General features: G+C 34.5%; 1 protein-coding gene across 2 annotated transcripts in view; it reads left to right on the top strand.

Annotated features, from left to right (window-relative positions):
• LOC142318083 (NADH-cytochrome b5 reductase 1-like) overlaps positions 1-9413 on the top strand; it is a 43876-nt gene extending 34463 nt beyond the window's left edge. For both annotated transcript variants that reach the window (XM_075354610.1, XM_075354611.1), the window contains exons 6-7: positions 1366-1530; positions 8997-9413. In XM_075354610.1, the coding sequence (XP_075210725.1) occupies positions 1366-1530; positions 8997-9057 (226 nt within the window). In that variant the 3' untranslated portion in view covers positions 9058-9413. The remainder of the gene's footprint in view (positions 1-1365; positions 1531-8996) is intronic.
• Positions 9414-21962: the final 12549 nt, after the last annotated feature.

Below are 21962 nucleotides of genomic sequence, written 5' to 3' on the forward strand. Positions count from 1 at the left end.
ATGCGATCGCTGAGTTGAATAATCGCAACACAGAGGTAAGTTTTTGCTGGTTCCCTAGCCACGTAGGGATTCCAGGTAATGAACAAGCAGATTATGCTGCCAAAGAAGCGTGTATTCAACCTGCTTTTACCACCCGAGTTAATACCTTTTATTTTATTAATCGTGTAAAATAATCACTGAGAGCAAGGTGGCAAGGTGACTGGGCGACTACCGTCGATATAATAAAGATTCAGTGTTGCCATGGGACTCCTCTTGCAAAAAAACTCTATGTGAAGAAGTAGTCCTCTGCCGATTACGGATAGGACATACGAGGATCACACACGAGTACCTAATGTCAGGAGAACACGCACCCCTATGCACACGATGCAACTGCCGCATAACTGTGCACCACATTCCCATAGACTGCATATGTTATGCGGCGTTGCGTCGTAAATTTAATCTACCCAGAAACATCCGTGGTATCTTGTACAATGATAATGAAATTTTGAACCGGATGTTTCTGTTTTTGCGTAGTACTAGGTTACTGCAAAAAATTTAATATTATCATATATATCTTATGCTACAATAGCTTTTGATAATTTTTTTTCTTTACTTTCAATTTTGATTTTTTTGGTTCTATATCTTTAATTTTATTCCGAGTAGGGAGCCTTTTGCACTCCCTATAGGAATTAGTTAAGTTTTATAGTTTCCTTTTTCTATTATTTTAGCTTTTATTTTTAAAGACTCCGTCTGCTATATTAATTTTGAGTTTTATTTCACTTTTTTAACTTTTGTTTTAATAAATTTTTATTATATAATATATATTAGTTTTAAACCTTATTTAGTTTTATTATTTTACCTTTTTATTAAAGAAAATTCCGGGCGATGATAACGCACAGGCGTTTTTCGCCCCCCAAACAAAAAAAAAAAAAACATAATGACGTGATCTGCTTGGATCAGATTCAAGAGCCGAATGAATAAGCCGCTACCTCATAATGAGTATTCCCTGCGGCATTATGACGTAGTCATAGCGTGATCAGATCGCCTTGTCGTGGGGATTCTAGCCCTCGCTAGGTAGCAGCACCCGACGGCAAAGTGGAACGTAACAGTCTCTTAAAGAAAAAGAAAATATAACATTTTTTCTGTATTACTTTCAAAATAATTTCTCACTAGCTAAAATCTGTTTGAAGATATTTTCGTATATTAATATTACATTTGTAGATATTCTATTCGAAAATGTTTAAAACCGTTATTGTACATATTACGTACACGAATGTATATACTTTCTTAAACCTGTTTTTAATAGATAAAGAAATAACCATAAGTATTTTAAGTAACGTATAGCCTGTAAGAATAATTCGAACGTGCTTCTCAAATTTTTTACAGCCTAACAGTTAAATATATACTTAAGGATCCGGGTAAAGGATGGGGAGGTTGGAAAGGTTCTGTTGAGTTGACTTTTTTACAAAAATTATTTCCAAACTGGACATCAAAAGTAAATGAATACGGTCTTATTGCTGGTCATCGACAATTTATATTTCCCATATCTAAGTAAGTAAATAACTAATCATATTTTTCATTGAATAAGAATGTTACGTCTTTTTACTAACGCTTAAAATGTACTATTAAAAATTATTTAGTTTTCTAATTAATTATTTAGTTTGAGTTACCAAAATAAATAAAAAAGGGCCGAAAACTATTTATCGTACTCCTGGTTTAAAATTGTATTTATTTATCTCAAACCACTTTCTTACATCAACACTGATAGATCATTACAGGTTTTGGTAGATAGTAGAACTGGAGAAGGAATACTGATAAGAAACATGTAAATGAGAAAAATACATCGTAGAGAAGACGGAGATTTAATTTTTATGGATAAAACAAATTTTTATGTATTCTATTTGTTCTTATGGGTTTATTTCTTTAATTCCAAACAGTCCGACCGAAGTAACATCATCTGTATCGCTCGTTGTTTCATCACTACTTTTAGTATTCAGCTGGATAATTACTCGATGAACTTCAATATCCATATCACTTTTTTATTATAAAATTTCTTTAATTTCATTAATATATATTGGCAACATTTCGACTAATATCATAGTCTACAGAAGTAAACTTGTCTTCCTTGAAATTAATTATAATTTTTCATTACAGAATGATTCAAAGAAACGGGAAATTTTGAAAGTTGTGTTGGTAGCCGTGGGCGATTGGTACCACTTGATAAGTGGCGCCAGCCTCTCTAACCTAACTTGCCATTTAGTTGTCATGGATTCTTGGAGGGGTGTGCAACGTGCATTTGCTATCAAAGCATTTTACAAAAACAATGACAAGTGTGGAGGGAGCGCGTAGAGAATTTCGCCGTCATTTTAATCTGGGACGGCACAACCGTGTTCCATCAGCACATGCAATTAAAACATGGATATCTAATTTTGAGGAAACCGGTTCGGCAATGAAAAAGAAACCTCCAGGCCGTGAGCGAACCGTCCGTACACCACAGAATGTTCAAGCTTTACAAGATGCTGTCACACGAAGTCCACATCGGTCAATCCGTCGTCTCTCAGCATCTTTACAATCGCATAGTTCAAGTGTTCAAAGAACGTTAGTGAAGGACTTGCAATACCATCCGTACAAGTTGCAGATCGTCCAGGAACTGAAACCGAACGATGCAGGTGTGCGAGCACAATTCTGTAATGTAACGCTTTAGAAGATAAATGATAACGTAGAGTTTGTTCACGAACTGTGGATGTCAGACGAAGCGCATTTCCACCTCGGTGGATTTGTTAACAAGCAAAATTTCAGATACCGGGCACAAGAAAATCCTAGGCAGCTACACCAGCGTCCGTTGCACAGCCAGAAAGTGACCGTGTGGTGTGCTATGTCATCTTACGGTGTTATAAGCCCTTATTTTTTTGAGAATGACAACAGTCTTGCGATTACAATGACGTCGGCTCGTTACGTAGCCGTGCTTGAAACCTTTGTTGTGGAACAACAAAAGAGATTTCCACCAACTCTTAACACAGCCTGGTTTCAACAAGACGGAGCAACGTCACATACTGCACGAATATCGATGGCAGCTGTACGCCGATTGTTTGGACAACTTGTCATTTCACGAAACGGTGACATTGGATGGCCTCCCAGATCGCCTACTCTCAGCTTGCGATTACTTTTTGCGGGATCACCTTAAAAGCAAAGTGTTCCAAAGTAGACCTGCTACAACGGAAGAACTGAAGGCAAAGATCCGAGAAGCAATTGCGGAAATTCCAGTTGAGATGTTACGTCAAACCATGAACAATTTAACGAAGAGTCTTCGTGAGTGTTTACGTATAAGAGGAGGTCACATGAAAGATGTCATCTTTAAAAAATAAACTAAAATGTATGCATCCTAAAATGGCAACATTTGTACAATTACATGAAATAAAATTCATTTTCTAAAAAAAAATTTTTCATTAACGTTATTTAATTTTTTTAATTTCCCGTTTCTTTGAATCACCCTGTATATTTCATTTGGCGGACGGCCACCTTTTTTTTTATTATTCCCGAAATGTGCTCAATCGGGTATAAATTTTGGTTTTTTTCGTTGATTTTTTCTGAGTGAAAAAATCAAAATTCATTTACGGATAATTCAAGTTACTTCCATTGATCAATCAATATTGTTTCTGCTTTTATGAAGCAAACTCATTATATCATGTTCGAATATAGGGATAAAATTATCTACTAACTCGTATAGATTAAAATTAGTTATCCAAGGAACACCTGTTGACAATCACAAATACCAGATACAGGTTGTTCACAATAATTAAACAGTATCTTACTATAATGACTAGTGTCTGCTTATGAGGATAGAATTTTATCATTTTTATGATCGAATTCGTCTGTTTTTTCATCTTTCATTCTTCGTTTCGTTATTCTAAATGGTGATTGCTTCGTGAAGCATTAGCCTTCATTGGCGATTTTAGAAACGCATCACATCTCAGAATATTCCATCTGCAATTATGATGCAAGTAGACCACTTTTGAAGAAGTGATAATCCGGACAGAGGATAGTGAATGAATCGGCAAAGCAAACTAATAGCATACAAATTTCTTAAATGTTAATGCTAAGCTTATTTTTTACTTTTTCTTCTCTAATATGGAAGTGAAACTTGGACGATCGGAGTATCTGAGAAGAAAAGATTAGAAGCTTTTGAATGTGGTGCTATAGGAGAATGTTAAAAATCAGATGGGTGGATAAAGTGACAAATGAAGAGGTATTCTGGCAAATAGATGAAGAAAGAAGCGTTTGGAAAAATATAGTTAAAAGAAGAGACAGACTTATAGGCAACATACTAAGGCATCCTGGAATAGTCGCTTTAATATTGGAAGGACAGGTAGAAGGGAAAAATTGTGTAGGCAGGCCACGTTTGGAATATGTAAAACAAATTGTTAGGGATGTAGGATGTAGAGGGTATACTGAAATGAAACGACTAGCACTAGATAGGGAATCTTGGAGAGCTGCATCAAACCAGTCAAATGACTGAAGACAAAAAAAAAAAAATGTTTCTAACTTTACCCAAGCTAAGAGCTCAAGTTATTTCTTATTTTTATCAGTTCCTTTATCACGTTAAAAAGAATCTAATTTAAGGGATGAAAAACACTAAATTATTTTTCTATTATCTTGTTTTCGGTAACATCTTTCTTCCACCTTTTTTTAAAGCTGTCCTCTCTCTTTTTCTGTTTAGCCTCTGCAACTACCGTAACGTATTACTTCAGAGGAAATTTTGAAATCTGTATTTATATTTCGAAATCTGAAGATTAATAAATGATTAATTATATTGTCTCTGTAATAATTTTATTGCAAATTTTTATTTTATTTTTCAAATAACGTTTTTTCTTTTGTTCATGATTACGTCAAGAACAATATTTACTTGCAATTTCTTTTCCAATAGTGTTCTTTAAATTTAAAATTTTCCCTTACATTTTATATATGCCTTTTTTATATTTTTATTTTACTTTGTGGGAAATATTTTTTTTTTAAAACTGACTAAATTGGGAAATATTGTTTTACTTTTTAACTATAAATTCACCAGCTGCAAGGAGCAGAATTATTTTTCAGATATGTTCAAAAGATCAAAATTTAAGTTATTTTTATAACATGTTAACAGGAAATGATAGATCAAACAAAATACGCATTTTTATTTCATTTCAAAACGGGTCACGATTATAAAATTAATAAAGATTAATTAAATCATATTAACTTTGTGACAGCACGAAAATAATACTCTAGATTGTTTTTAACGTGACAAAGGAACTGGTAAAAAGAAGAAATAAGTTAAGCTCTTAGCTTGGGTAAAGTTAGAAAAATTACAGAATAAGTAAGAAATAAGCTTAGTATTAACGTTTAAAAAAATTGTATGCTCTAAAATAGATTATTATTGACGTATATCTTATTGAATTTAATATAAATAAATGTACACGAACACTCTACAAAAAAACTCAGTTAAATGTTATCGCATAAGTCCGTACGAACACTATGCGAAAACTGCATGGTATGCGAATTAGTTTGTTGTAGTCTCATAATTCCGGCGGCACCGGTCATAAAATGACTCATTGCTGTATGAGTAGTTTACAGAAGGCCGAGTAGTTTTTTTTTTTTTTTTTTTTTTTTTTTATATTCCCACCTACTCCTCTGGAACGGATCTAAAATCAAGTTTGACTCGCGCCAGAGGAGTGTCCTTTACTCTAGCTCGCCTCCCCCCCCCCCCCCCAACACCCGACGGCTGAATGTCCGGCACGGCAGGTCAGTTCACCGGTTAGTTCTTTTATTTCGTAGGTGGAAATTCCACCTACGACAAGCCGTCATCAGCGAGCGGTTTCTTCTTGACGTGCTTCCTCATCTTTCTTCTTTATAACTGCGGTTATAAACGAGGAGATCACATTAAAGTTATCCTCGTTAAGTAGCATTTTATCCACCACATTCTCCGTAGATAATGGCCCTATACGTCTTACACAGGATTGCCTGCTTTCAGTCCAACGGTTACATTCAAATATTACATGTTCAGGGGAATCATATGCCCCACAGTAAGGACAGTTGTTGTTATCTACCCTTAGTCTCGCACATAAATAGGACCTGAACGACCCATGCCCTGTAAAAAATTGCGTTATCCAGTAATTTATGTCCCCGAACTTCCTTTCTATCCATGGTCGGATCAAATGTATGAAACGATGTGTCCATCGTCTCGTGTTGGCTACATCCCAACGATGTTGCCAATTACGCAGCATCTCTTCATATGCTTCTTTAGAAGGTTGTCCACATGCTATACTCACTCGCATCTCCGCCAGTTGTTTAAGCGGAGGAACTCCTGCAATTACGAGTACTGCCTCGGTGGAGACTGAAGAATATGCGCATATTCTTAAGCCCATGTGCCGTTGAATTTCTTCAAGGGCTCTTCTGTTCTTGTCGGCACGCAGAGCTCTTTCCCAGACTTGTATACCGTAAAGTAAGATGGAATTAACTACGTGAGCGTAAATCTTACGCTTCGCAGTTCTGGATCCTGTCATATTACCGAGTAATCTGCTAAGATTTTTGACCGTGCATTCAGCTCGTTTACGTATTTCATTCACGTGTGCCGTAAAACTCCTCCTCTTGTCAAGCCAGATCCCTAAATATTTGGCTGAAGTCTGTTGCTGGACAAGATTACCCCCTACTCGAATTAGGATGTCAGATATTCTCCTACGACCTGTCATGACTACGTATTTTGTTTTACCGTGCGAAAGTTTTAAGCCTTTAGTAGACATCCAGACTTCTGCCATTCGTATCGCTGCGTTTGCCTTCTCCGATACCTCTACTTCAGTTTTTCCAGTAACAACCAAGGCCAGGTCGTCAGCAAAAGCCACTGGGAAAACACCCAGAGGATAACTCAGCCCGAGAATTCCGTCATAGACCAGATTCCAAAGGAGTGGCCCCAAGACAGCGCCTTGAGGCATCTACCCTGGTGACAAACAACAAACCTATCCTGCAGGTAATTCTGGATAATTCTTCTTAGGTATCCAGGAATATCCTTATCTCTCAACGCTTGTAGGATCGCATCCCATTTCAGCGAATTAAAAGCATTGCTCACATCAAGCAATATCACAATTGGTATCTTCCTGGTGCGCCAAGTACCCGATGCCGCTTCGTCCACCAGACGCATAACTGTCTTAACAGCACCCACCGTAGAACGCCCCTTACGGAAACCAAATTGTGCGTTAGAAAGGCCACCGTGTTCTTCAATCGCGTTTTTCAGCCGCAATTCCAACAATCTCTCTAGGAGTTTGCAGATGTTATTGATCATGCATATAGGTCTATATGCTACTTGTAAGTCATCGGTCCCCGGTTTCTTGATAAGGGCCAACCTGGACTCTTTCCATTGCATTGGAATACAACCATCTCTCAGGATCTTATTCATGATATTAAGAAGCTCTGCAGGCATTCTCTCTGCTAATATTCTGATTATCTCGGCTGGAATGTCATCTGGCCCGAGTCCCTTATGTAGCTTCAGTCTTTTGAACGAGTAGTAGTTTACTGATGTATGTAGATAACTTTGTACTGAATATAAGCTTGATTCTCAGCAACTTCGGTACAGTTAATTTCTGTTGAGTTTCTAGCCGTACAGAAATCTCAGATAAGGAAGAAGCTGTTGTAGCTTACAGTCAGCCGACTTTCGTTTCGGATCTGATTATAGGTAGTTATAATTCACCGGCTAAGTAGCCGATACAACGTAGTAAGTAATACGTCATAGCGTATAGAATCAATTGTTGACGATTGTCGACAATAACTTACGTCATATTAAATATAATACAGCGTCGTGGAAGTCGTCAGTGTGAGCATTTGTCGAGAAAAATGTCTTCTGCCGTCGGGAACACACCAGGTTAACGCACGGATACTTAAGATAATCTGGTAATGATCCACTGTGAATAACTACCGCGTTACTGTGAGTCATATTCTCCTTCATTGTGTGTAATAATCGGGATGCTAAGGAAAAGATCCAATATAATGAATAGATTTGACACTAATTCTTGAACGTAGGCTTATCGGGAATTTAAAGTATTAAGTGTTGTTTTTCATTTTTGTTTGGAGGGTTTTGTACTTCCTCCTAGAATACTTGGAATAACTTGGATTTACTCGGATAACTCGCATGATCGCTCGTTTATTTATTTTTTCTTTGTTCTTATTAAAAGATTTTATTTTTACATCTCCTTTGAGATTTTTAGATTATTTTTCTGAATTGACTTTTATTTCTTCTTGGAAATTTATTTTATTTCCTTGGTTTTATTCCTTCTCGAGTTTGCGATCTCCAATTTCAAACTCTTATTGACTTTTCTGTTCGGCAGTATCTTCTAAGAATTATTTTACGGCAATGGTCTATTAAACTTTGCTTCAAAATAAATAAGATAATTTTTTTCGAGTAAATCTTGGTACAGATTACGTTTCTCAAACGATAACATTTTTCATGGTTGTTCCCTCACAAAAAAAGGATCAACAGATCTAATAGCAGGACTCTAAAAGGATCCATCAAGAAATTAATATCTGCGTAAAATTTAACAAAATATAAATTAGAGTTTAAAGGGTATTATCATTCGTTATAAATTCCTAGAATAAATGAACTAATAAAAATAAAAGCAAAAATTAAAACATTTCAGTCAAATATCTAACAAATTTGAAACCAACTTAAACTGGTGAATAGCATACTGAAACGAAATGCTTGATCAAACAAGCATTAGTGTTTATTGATTTAAAATGTTTTTTTGTTTTTATTGTTCATATAATTTGAGTGAATCTTAAATATTCTACTCAGAATTTGAGACGTATTGTTCAAACCTCCACTATAATTAACGATAGTATTCTGTGAAAGCTTTTGTTTGAAACATTAATTTAGTTATCATTATTTCATTGATTTTAATTTTTTTACATTTTTAAATAAAAGTAATTAAACTGCTGGTTAAATATTTTTGAAAAACTCATTGTACACAAAAGTAAATATTTTACGTTATTTGTTACAGGTGGATGATTAAAGACTTTAATTACCCCGCCAAGAATATATACCGATTTTTGACAGCTTAGATTTTCAATAAAATCTAATTTTCGTACAATTATTTGGCTAAATTTTAAAAAAGTTCATTAAATCAATTAGAAGGCTCAGATACTGTTCTATAACGAAAAAATCGACATTAACTCAACATGAAATAGCTGATGAGAAACTTTTTTTAATATACGTTTAAAGATTTTGTAAAATATTAAAATTTTTGTTTAAAGCCAGATAAAATTGTCATCAAATAACGATATTTATTTTATAGTACATCATTCAGATTTTAAACATGGATGCTCAACTGCACAGAATTCATTTTTTACATGAATTAAAAAAAAAATTTTTTTTTAACAATTATAAACCATTAAATTCTAATAAATGTTCTAAATTATGATTCTGTATTCTTTCACACAATAATATAAAATTAAATTGTTATTATTATTAATTTATTTATAATTATATGAATTTTACAAACATATGTTTAATTCATAATTAAGAATTATTTTATCACACACCTATGACATTAATTTGTAAGAAACTCATACCTCTACAGTAATAATTTTAAATACAATAAACAATGTATTTTTTAAAAATTAATTTACTGCTTTTTATAAATTTTTGAACAAAATAATATTCATGTTATTTTTGTCTTGTAGCTGATGAAATTAAAATTTAACTTCAAACATATTTTATGTTAAAAATCAAGCATTTTCTTAATCTTTAACATTTTTATTGTCACATAAGAAAACAATAATTTGAATAGTTTGAGATACTTATCCATTTTTTACTTCATTTTATAAAGTAAGGGAAGTATTATGATCGCAAAAGTTTGGTTTTCAGATTTCAACGGAAGTATCGATTTTGACCATCCCTGAATCCATTTTGACTAGTTTCGGTGTGACGTCTGTATGTACGTATTTATCTCGCATAACTCTTCTTTTTGCCGTTTAGCCTCCGGTAACTACTGTTAAGATAATTCTTCAGAGGATGAATGAGGATGATATGTACGAGTGTAAATGAAGTGTAGTCTTGTACATTCTCAGTTCGACCATAACTCAAAAACGATTAGCTGTTGGATGTTGAAATTTTGGATTTAGGACTGTTGTAACATCTAATTCTGCACCTCCCATTTTGATTGCAATCGACTCAACCGAAAGTGTCCAAAAAAGCCCATAATCTAAAAAGAATTTGGATTTTAGACTTTTTCTTAACTGCAGTAATAAGCTCTCATTGAGAGCTTTTCAACGATATAACATAAGTGGTACTTATTTTCATTGATTCGAGTTATAGCCAAATAAAATTTTAATTAATGAAATATTTGGACCTTACAAGGGGAAGGCACATCAGTTCGAATCAGACTTCTTCTCCTTTTGTTTTTTTTTAATTTAAATACATTGATTTTATTAAGAATTATTAACATCTGATTGTAATTTTTTTTTACAATAACTAATAATTCAATAATAACAATAAAATAAATATGCAAAAATATCAGAAGTTATTGATGAAAAAAAATTTTATGCACTTCTCATTTTAAAAAGCTGTGTATATATAATTTAATAATTTAATTTTTTGACGTTACGTAATATTATTGATGTCCTTCTAATATCAAAGCGTTTTAACAAAAAAAAAATTAAAGAAAATTAGAAGAAAACTTTTGATAAAGTTATTAAATAAAATACCAATCCCCAGACTCCGGAGAGCCTTATCATACATTCAGCTGCAGTTTCTTTACATCAACTTACACCAAACTTTGTTATTTTTATAGTTTCAGAGTTCTCGTGAATGGCTTCTTAATTTAAGACCTACTCATATTTTAAGTAGGAATAATACTAAACAACGTAAGCATGGTGAAGTTGGATACTGCCTCCCTCAACTACTTTCGGGCCATGGGAACTTTGATAGCTATCTGCATCGCTTCAAGAGGAGGAGAACGGCGGGTTGCAGGTACTGTGCGACAGCTGACACAGCCGAACACACCTGGTTCGACTGTGTCAGGTGGGAGAACGAGAGACGTCCGATTCCGGTGGCCTTAACACCAGATAACGTCGTCGAACACATGCTTCAGAGTGAGAATGGATGGAGGGAGGTAGAGAGAGAGTGGCTCGTCTCGTACTAACAGCGAAGAGGCAGGAGGAATCCCCTTGACGTGCACACGGCCCTCGATGTCAAAAGAGGCGTCGAAATGTGTTTACTTAGTTGTTGTTGGATTATGCTGCCGGATATACCGATGGACATGGAGTAGGGGATATTGTGTGCGGTGCTTTACCGCTGAAGGAGGTATGGCGCAACAAGTAGTGAGGGGTCATGGGAATGCGTGGGGGATCGAGGACAGGTACAAGTCCATCTTGATGCGTGTAGGGGCCAGGGAGGCAGTCTCTATGCTTAGGGTGTTCGGGCCTACTCACGCGCAAGAGCGGGTGGGTCGGAGCTCCCCGATGATGGCATGGGGGACCCTCGAGGTGTGCATGGGGGGACGCGTAACTGTGAAGCGCAAACGAAATGTGTGTCTTGATCAGGTACAATAGGGACTGGAAGGGTACTCTCCTGCGGAGAAAAATTCTGATTACCGGAAGAGGTGATTAGTATGTTTTCGAGGAGGCACGAGAACCCCCGATGGGATGTCCGAGTTCGGACGAGCTAGGGAGGGCAGACTGCGCTGCCATGAAACCATGAGGCGACTGTGTTAAGCTTTTTAGCGTGGGCTGGTCGTCTTGGGGGAGTTTAAATAAAAAAAAATACTAAACAATGTAAAATAGTTTGCTTTTTAATGAAACATACCTACTTCAAAAATAACTATCTTAAGAAATTAAATAATATAACTTTTTCAATTCTTTTTAATTTCGACTTTTAAAAGATTTTAAAAGTAAAGGATAAAATTAATTTATTATTACAACCACCAACAACCTAAGATAAGACAACTAAATGTCTTATTCTGTTAATCTTATTCTGTTATAAAAAAAAACTATAACAAAAAAGACATTTCTATTAGAGAGATCTTTTTGTATAATTTTATCAAAAAATTCTTGTTTTGTCTTAAAACCTAGTTACACTAAAAACTATTAGTACCCATTTTTCTTTTCTTCAGTTAATACTTCCTCCCCTTCTTGTAATTTACCAAACCGTTCTTAATTATTTTTCTTATATTCCATTACCAGTCAAAGAAAATTGCAGAACATTTTCATTTTCTTATGGCGTCTTTTATATTTTTATGCATCGCCATTAAGAATCTTACTCTTCAAATGTAATTTTATAAGAAAAAAATATGTAATTTGAAGAGGATTACTTCGTATTTTAACTGCAATAATAGGGAGAAAAAATTTAATCGCAGAAAATAGGCAATGAGTAATTTTTCAGTCATGCGGTACCAGAAACCAAATCCAACCAGAAACCAATATTATATTATTTAACATAATAACTAATGTGATATTTATTCTATTAAAAAATTATAATCTTGAGTTTTAAAATGGATCATGAATCTTTAGGTAATTAAATTAGTATAATTAAAAGCTTTCATATAAATTTAAAACTTAACCCCAGCTTCTACTTCAAAGGCAATTTTATTTTTGTCAAGTTGAATTCATCTAGCTAATACTATATACAAAGTTTTACACTCAGAATATGCATTACTGAAAAATGTAAAAAAAAAACCAGAAAATAAACATTTCCTATATATTTAATCTTCAGAATTCCCTTCCTGACGTCAATCAACGAGAGTGATTGTATCATTGAAATTTGAAGAATGTGAAAAATTTTACAATCTTCTGTTAAAAAGGAACATATAGATAAAAGAAAAACATTTAAACCTCTGAAATTAAAATAAAATAATGATTATCCAAATCAAGACATAACTATTTTGCATTACCTGAGTATGGAATAAATTTTAATTTTATCTATAATGGACAGCTGTCGTGAAGTTTATTTTACAAAACGCAAAAACAAAAAAATGAGCTATGTAATCCATTTGGAATTAACAGTAATATGATAAACGGTTTTCAAAACGAATATAGGATAAAATTTAATAATACGATTTATAAATATAAATAATTTTAAAATCATTTAATAAATTTAACAGTAAATAGTGTGATTTGCAAACCAGACTGACAACTATACTAGTATACAAGTTATCTGGTATTGTATTTCTCTGGTACACTATGAAATAGTCTATTAGAGATAATTATAAGCATTTTTTCGTACTTATAATCCAAGTATGCTTTCATAAATGCCAACATTTGGTAGTTAACATAGAAGGTTTGGAATATTTTGTATAGCATTTAATATATTTTGATTTAAAAAATATATATATATGTAAGCATATAAAACCACCGTAGACCAACAATGTAATTTTTGTGGAAGTAACGTGAGGTAGTGTTAACGCCTCCTTACGCTTATCAAGCGAGAGGATTTTTACCTATCTAAGTATATTTTTGAAGTATGCTTTTTTTTTGTCTTCAGTCATTTGACTGGTTTGATCCAGCTCTCCAAGATTCCCTATCTAGTGCTAGTCGTTTCATTTCAGTATACCCTCTACATCCTACATCCCTAACAATTTGTTTTACATATTCCAAACGGGGCCTGCCTACACAATTTTTACCTTCTACCTGTCCTTCCAATATTAAAGCGACTATTCCAGGATGCCTTAGTATGTGGCCTATAAGTCTGTCTCTTCTTTTAACTATATTTTTCCAAACGCTTCTTTCTTCATCTATTTGCCGCAATACCTCTTCATTTGTCACTTTATTCACCCGTCTGATTTTTAACATTCTCCTATAGCACCGCATTTCAAAAGCTTCTAATCTTTTCTTCTCAGATACTCCGATCGTCCAAGTTTCACTTCCATATAAAGCGACACTCCAAACATATACTTTCTAAAATCTTTTCCTGACATTTAAACTAATTTTTGATGTAAACAAATTATATTTCTTACTGAAGGCTCGTTTCGCTTGTGCTATTCGTCATTTTATATCGTTCCTGCTTCGTCCATCTTTAGTAATTCTATTTCCCAAATAACAAAATTCTTCTACCTCCATAATCTTTTCTCCTCCTATTTTCACATTCAGCGGTCCATCTTTGTTATTTCTACTACATTTCATTACTTTTGTTTTGTTCTTGTTTATTTTCACGCGATAGTTCTTGCGTAGGACTTCATCTATGCCGTTCATTGTTTCTTCTAAATCCTTTTTACTCTCGGCTAGAATTACTATATCATCAGCAAATCGTAGCATCTTTATCTTTTCACCTTGTACTGTTACTCCGAATCTAAATTGTTCTTTAACATCATTAACTGCTAGTTCCATGTAAAGATTAAAAAGTAATGGAGATAGGGAACATCCTTGTCGGACTCCCTTTATTATTACGGCTTCTTTCTTATTTTCTTCAATTATTACTGTTGCTGTTTGGTTCCTGTATGCTAAAAGATTCATTACTACTTTGTCAAATTTGTACATCTTAGACTTTAAATTTGTAAAGTCTATATTCGGATCATATAAACAGAAAAATCTTAAAATTAATTTAAACCTAAGATGGTTATTCCAAAAATACATCTAATCATGGTATCGATACAATCCAAGTTGGCTCTAATAATTTATAGCTTGTATATTTAATATTACCCATTAATAAAGGTGGGCCCAACATTTTTTTTTTTTTTTTTTATCAACAACTGTCAGCACTATGTCTTCCCACTTGAGTATTTTAAAGCCGGACCTGGTTTAACTTTTTGAGGACACGCTTTTTAACTCAATTTATCAATTATTGCAATAAAAATACTAGAAAATATACCTACTGGATCCGTCAAGGAATTCTTACTTGGTTTCGTCCTGAAAATTGTACATAGTGAGGTTTATATTTTGCTTTATATAGATACCACTTTTATAATTTCCAAAATCTACCTCATCGGTGCTCCTAGATACTTGACCTGAGCTATTATTATCATCTTTTCCTTTCACTGTTAGTACCGTCGCGATATTCGACGATAACTGGAACAAATTGTATTTATTTTCACTATCAGACAAAAACAATGATTCTGGATCGGTATCGTTGTTAGCATTCTCATCCTAGATTTCACTGTCGATAAGAATTCGTTTCGTATCGCGACGGCTAATCTTCATTCTAATATAACTTACATCTTTCTAACCGTTGATTCTCATCTTCTAAAACAATATAAATCATACAAGAAAAAGAGTTTTATCAATAAAGCACAATTTTTACTTTAAAAATGGTCTGACTACAGAACAAACGTTTACTAACAAAAAAAACCAATGTTACCAACAGTCAAATATGGTAAATTTCAACCAAAATATTATTATTTTCTGTAAGTGCTGCACCTACGAATAAGACAGAGAGGAAAGTCTGATATTTTCCACTGAATTCAGCACCCAAAATCAGGTAAGTTCTCTACTTTACGAAACAAACACAGAAAATATTTAAAATTTGATGATAATAAGTAGTAATTACTGTTACTACTGTATAACTAAAGAGACTGGAAGATATTCTCACCTTCACACAAAAATTATTTATCAACAAAATTATGCGCGTACGTGGAACAATAAACACATGGTCGCCTTTTACTGTAAACAAATTTTTTATAAATAAATTTGTGATCTGTATAGTTAAATATGCAAATTATATATTTGCATATATTTATTTTATATTTGACTGTACAGTCTATACCTTGTGGTTGAATTGTCAAATACATATTTTGTGCAAAACGTAATAAATGTCGATATTCAAAGGTGAAGTAAGTTGAATAGAAATTATGTTTCTCTATAAGCCGCTATAATAGGTGCGACAATAAAGTAATGAGACTGATGTGAAAAAAAATGTTGCTTACCGTTTTAGTCATGTTTAGTGTTGTCTCCTTCAAAGTAGTTCCCCTCTGGTTGCACACACTTATTCCAGCGCTTCTGCCATTGATGGTAACATTTCTGGAACTCATCTTCTGTAATATCCTCCAAGACCCTCGTCACAGCTTTTTGGACATCTTGTGTTGTTTGAAAATGGTGTCCCTTGACCGCCATTTTGACTCTTGGAAATAGAAAAAAAGTCGCACGGAGCGATATCTGGTGAATAAGGTGGCTGTGGTAGTACTGAAATTGGTTTTGAGGTTAAAAATTGCTGTACTGACAGAGCAGTATGGGATGGCACATTATGGTGATGCAGAATCCAATTATCAGCGATGTTGGCACGGACACGAAGAACTCGTTTACGAAGTCTTTCTAAAATTTCTTTGTAGAAATATCGGTTAACTGTTTGTCCAGGAGGCACCCACTCTTTATGAACAATTCCCTTGGAATCGAAGAACCACACAAGCGTGCATTTCACTTTTGACTTTGACATGCGAGCTTTTTTTGGTCTGGGTGATCCCTTTGAGCACCATTGCGAACTTTGGAGTTTTGTCTCTGGATCGTATTGAAAAAACCAATCTTCATCACCAGTGATAACACGGCTCAACAAATCTGGATCGATTTCCGTTTGATCTAACAGATCGGCTGCCACATTTTTCCGTGTTTCTCGCTGTTCTTGTGTGAGATTTTTGGGGACCATTTTTGCACAAATCTTTCTCGTACCAAGATCTTCAGTTAATATTAGACGAACCTTTTCTCGATCGATGTTGAGTTCTTCTGCAATCATTTTCACGGATAATCTTCGATCAGATCGTACGATTTCACGCACCCTGGTCAAGTTGACATCTGTCCGTGAGGTTAAAGGTCGTCCACTGCGGTCTTCATCTTCAACATTCGTTCTGCCTTCACTAAATATGTTATGCCACCGAAAAACTTGAGCTCTTGACATAACCTCCTCTCCAAAAGCCTTCTGAAGCTTACCGTAAGTTGTCGTCGCGTTTTCACCCGATTTAACGCAAAAAGAAATGGTATACCTTTGCGCAATATTTTGCGGTTTCCTTTCTGTGACGAGGGACACAAACACGTGTTCACTTATTACAGCACAACTCACGACTGAGCAGTTGCATCAATGTGCCGCTTGGACTAGAAGTAGCTTATAGACCAAGGTCAAAGATGGTGTGCCTACGCAAGCCGCAGGGTTGCCACATCTTGCAAAGAAAAATCAGTCTCATTACTTTATTGTCGCACCTCGTATAGTACAAAAAAATTAAATAAAAATATTATGATGATTCTACTCATTAGACAAGAAATAAATATTTAAGAATAAATGATCATATTTTTTATTCTAATCCTACTATTCCTTCTCCATCGTTGCATTCCGTATTGACAAACCTGTATGGTATAATAAAATATATATTATAACCACAAGAACAATTTTTTTAAGTTAAAGAAAAAAGACTTTCTATAATACACATCCTGCAATAACTTTCTAAATCCCAGATGGATTTTGGTTTATAGTTTTCAATCCTGTCTCTATAAATAAAACACAGATAAGAGTTTTATAAATTAGAAATAAGAATATAGACAAGAAAACTAAATTCAGCAGTATTTAATTGTTACTATTTCTATAAAAATTAACTCATAAAAACGTAATGTTATATTTTACAAACTTAAAAATTACATTATACAGAGTAATTCAGGAGGCAAGGGAAAAATTGGGAACCGATTCTAGAACCTGAAATAAGTAAAGAAGTTCATAAAAACATAAGTTTAAAAACGTTTTGTTATCGAGTTAGTCTAGCAAAAGACTTCGTCCGGATTTCAGTTCCTCGGTGAAATGAGGTCATACTGAAATTTTAAGGCGTTTTGTTAGAACAAAGTCGATATTTTTTATGTTTTTTGACCTGAAAAATCGAATAAAACAGGTCCTAGAACTGTATCTCTCGTAGTTTTCCGGAATTTCCCGTAGATATCCAAAGTTAAAAAGAAATATTCGACGACGGAAAACGAGTTTTTTAGGTTTGAAGTAACTATGTGTAATAACATAGTTATTATACATAATTATGTTAAACGACTCATAAATAAATAAATTTTATTATATACACTTGTAGAAAATTCAATTCAGGAAAAATTGATCTAATAAAGTCTAAGAAAAACAAAAAATACAAACTTTTATTATTAAAGTAAAACTGAACAGAACTTAAGAGAAAAATGATATGTATTTGAAATTAAAAGATCCTTTCATACTAGAACTACCTATCACGGAGAAAATCGTTTGAATTTAAAAAAAAAAATGAATTTCTTACAGTGCTTGAAATTTTCTCATTGGCGAAACAAATTAAAAAGTATTATAAACTTGATAGAGCACTAACACATTTCACGAATGAATTAAGACAATTCTTAGATGAAAATTTTAATGGTAGATGAATTGGAAAAAAATACTAACTGTGATTTATACTGTATTAATTTACAATAAAGGTTTGAAAATTCCACCGACGACATCGATGCACTTTTGAACTCGTTTCCTTACATTTTCTGTCGTCAACCTAATAATATCTTCTCGTTCCTTGATGAGGTCATGAGCAATGGAAATGCAAGTAATCATTTCATCATGTGTGTACTTTTTGCTTGTATACCTCGCATTTCATCCATCCTCATAAACAGTAATCTAATGGAGTAAGGTTCAGCGATTTAGATGGCCAATTTACCGGCCCTCTACGGACAATTCATTCTCCATTGAATTTTTCATCTAAGAATATTCTTACTTCATTCGTAATATGTGTTGGTGCAATATCAAGTTGATAGTATATTACAGTTCGTTTTACCAATGAGAAACATAAAAAACGTGTTTTTCGAAACCGATTTTTTCTGTTTTACGCTGGATATCATGAAACTACGGAATATACAGTTCAGGGACCTGTTTTATTCGATTTTTCAGGTCATAACATAAGAAACCATCACATTTACCCCTAATATCACGCCTTAAAAATTTTAGTATGACCTTATTTCACCGTGTGAATTGAAATCACGGTGAATATTTTATTAGAATAACTATAGGTTCGATTGTAACTGTACTACAGTTGTGTCTAATAGACACACAATCGAACCAAATAATTGGAGGAGGAGGAATAACTAGGAATTGGATTATGTATATATATTTCTTTAACTGGATTACTGACAATAAGAAAATATTAACGGATTATCCGGAACGGGAAAATAAGACACTATTCCCCCTCAGATACACCCACGTGAACACGGTATGACATTCCACATCCGAGAACTTTATCCTCTTATTTTCCTACTCTACTCCTCCAACTAGTATAAATACCAGACACACAGCCGTATGCCATCAAGACCAGCCACTCGTCTCAACATCACGGACTGGAGTCTGGAACAGAGCCCAGCAGAGATGCGTCCTGAAGGGCAGCCATACCAGAAGCGGATGAAGAGCTTCTACACAACCTCTCCTATTTCAAAACTTACATTAAGACAAATAACCCAGCAATAGCGACTCCTCCGGAAAAGGGGACGCATTGCTCCCTCCTTATAGCTAGAGCTCCGTTGTGGCGTATTCCTGCTAGCCTATTAAAGAGTTAGCACCGAAAGGACTTCAGTGGACGGTCTGAAGGGGAATTACGTCGGGAGGACAGGCTTTATAAGCCTAGCCTTGCCTAGCCGAAATGGGTTCGATAACGCTGGTTTAACAACGGATTGGAATGCAATTAAATCCGTCTTAAATTCACTAAAATAATAATAGACAAAACTTGAAAAATTAGATCCGAGATTAAAAAAATAACCCTTTTAAAAAAACAAGCCCGATTAGAAAGATCCAGCAGCAAGGGACTCTGTCCAGGTTCTGCGATAAAGTAGGGAGTAATAGACTCCTGCCAACTTTGAATTCCATTCCATTCCATATGCCATCAGTAGTGAAGTCATGCTCAACGAAGAAGTACTAGATTGTATAATACACGAAGACTGCGAACACGGCGAACGAAGCTGTAATTGCATATATTGCGGCAACCGCGAACAACAGTGTATAGGGTGGTTTACAAAGGTTTCTGAAGAAGATTACAAAAAAGATTACATCGACAACTTCTGGAAATCCGGAGAAAACAGCTCCTACGACGACATCAAGATACAACAAATGGCGGAAAGATACAACAAATGGCGGAATCGATGGACAGACTAATGGAATTGAGCAAACCATGGACGTGACCAAACCAACTGACGGAGAAAGAACAATACCTAACAATACAGAACAAATGGGGGACGTTAATTTACATTGCTCCGAGACGTTATGTGACACTACTCCACTTACGAAAAGACCAACCGACACTGACGAGAGATCAACTAAAAGACATAAAGCAAATAATCACCGACACTCATACACACAGCTTTGCTCCGGATCCGCTGAAGGATCTGGATTCCATTTTCCAGTTGTTGGAAGTAAACAATGGGAAAGGTCTGTACTTGCACTCGGCGAACACGAGTTCTCAGGTTATACGCAAAACGATTTAATCAAGCATATTGACCGTATTAGAAATAAACTACAAACCGACAATGACGTGGATCCAACAAGGACACAAGGGAGCCGAGGTACTACGCTTCAAAACAACATCAGAGGACGAAACAATAACAGCAATAACAAAATCAAAGACAGAAACGATACAGACACTTCAGACGGACAATGTACCTCCACCGTGGAGGTTTATATACAAGACATTAATAACACACATAATGACAGACAAACACGAAGCAGCCCAACCCCCGGACCGTCAAATATTAAGAAAAAAAAAGGGAACTAAACGAAAGACAAAAGACGATACTATCAAAGAGACTAAAACTCAACATAAACGAACAAGGACGGACACGAAACGAACAAACAACACAGACGACACAGATGGAACTACTGAACGACTCGGACGACCAACTACTAGACAGGATGATGACACAGAAGGAAACGGAGTTGGAGAATCTAATAAATGTGGATATACCTTCATCATCCACCATAACAACCAAAACCCAACATGGAGAGAGTCAAGCAAGCGGCTATATAGAAATGAACCCCAATTCGCAAGCTATGACCACGGCGACCACAGCCGCATCATCTACTTCGGAGACAAGAAAAGACGAAAGTTTTCCTCTAGACGTTACTTGATAACAAAGCATTTACGGACATATGTTTTTTATGAACTTTTTTCCTTAATTCAAGCTCTAGAATCAGTTTCCAAATTGGTTTTCTTTCCTCCTGAATCAGCTTGTAATTTAAAAAAAGAAACAAAAGAAAAAACTTAAAGAAACATACTATAGATGTTATAATCAGTAAATTTCGTAATCGGTAAATTAGATATTATAATAATTTCACAAAAACTAATGAAAATGAGATTAATATTTGGATAATAGAAAAGTATAACAGAAAATGCTGTTTCTATTTTTTTAAATATGAGTTAAGAGATTTTTATGCAGTTTTTTACAGTGCAATCACTAATTTCCAATTAGAAATCATGAGACCTTTTGAGAAGTTTGAATGCATTTTAGAAAAACAGACTACCTAAATGAATTTGTTACCACAGATATTCATCTAAGGAGAAGCAGACTAGAAAATAATTCCCGGAGAAGCTCGAAATTTAAAAAAAAAGATCTTTCCTTTTTAAATTTTATAAAACAACATAGTTTTTCTAGTGCATTGATACGTAGCATGTAAGGTTCCAGCAACTTTCCCCATTAATAAAATACATTTCACTGAGATAAATTTAATTTTGTCTCCTCTATCACTTTTTGGAATAAAGAGGTCACTTTTCAGAAGATCAGTTGAAATAAATCTTCCAGCATACATAGATAGTTAGCCAACATATCTAGGGGTCATGGTTAAAATTTTTATGGGAGGAAATTAACACACAAACACTGATATTTCAAAGCCTGAGTAGTAGCCCAGATGCGACAGCAAATTAATGCAACATTTTGGAAGTTAAAACATAAAAAAAGTGTAAAAGTTATCAGTTAACTTACTCGGTGATAGCATAACATATTTAGCCCACCGGGTTGGTCTAGTAGTGAACGCACCTTCCCAAATCAGCTAATTTGGAAGTCGAGAGTTCCAG

Source organism: Lycorma delicatula, chromosome 1, assembly GCF_047948215.1.
Source record: "Lycorma delicatula isolate Av1 chromosome 1, ASM4794821v1, whole genome shotgun sequence".
NCBI classification, from domain to species: domain Eukaryota; kingdom Metazoa; phylum Arthropoda; class Insecta; order Hemiptera; family Fulgoridae; genus Lycorma; species Lycorma delicatula.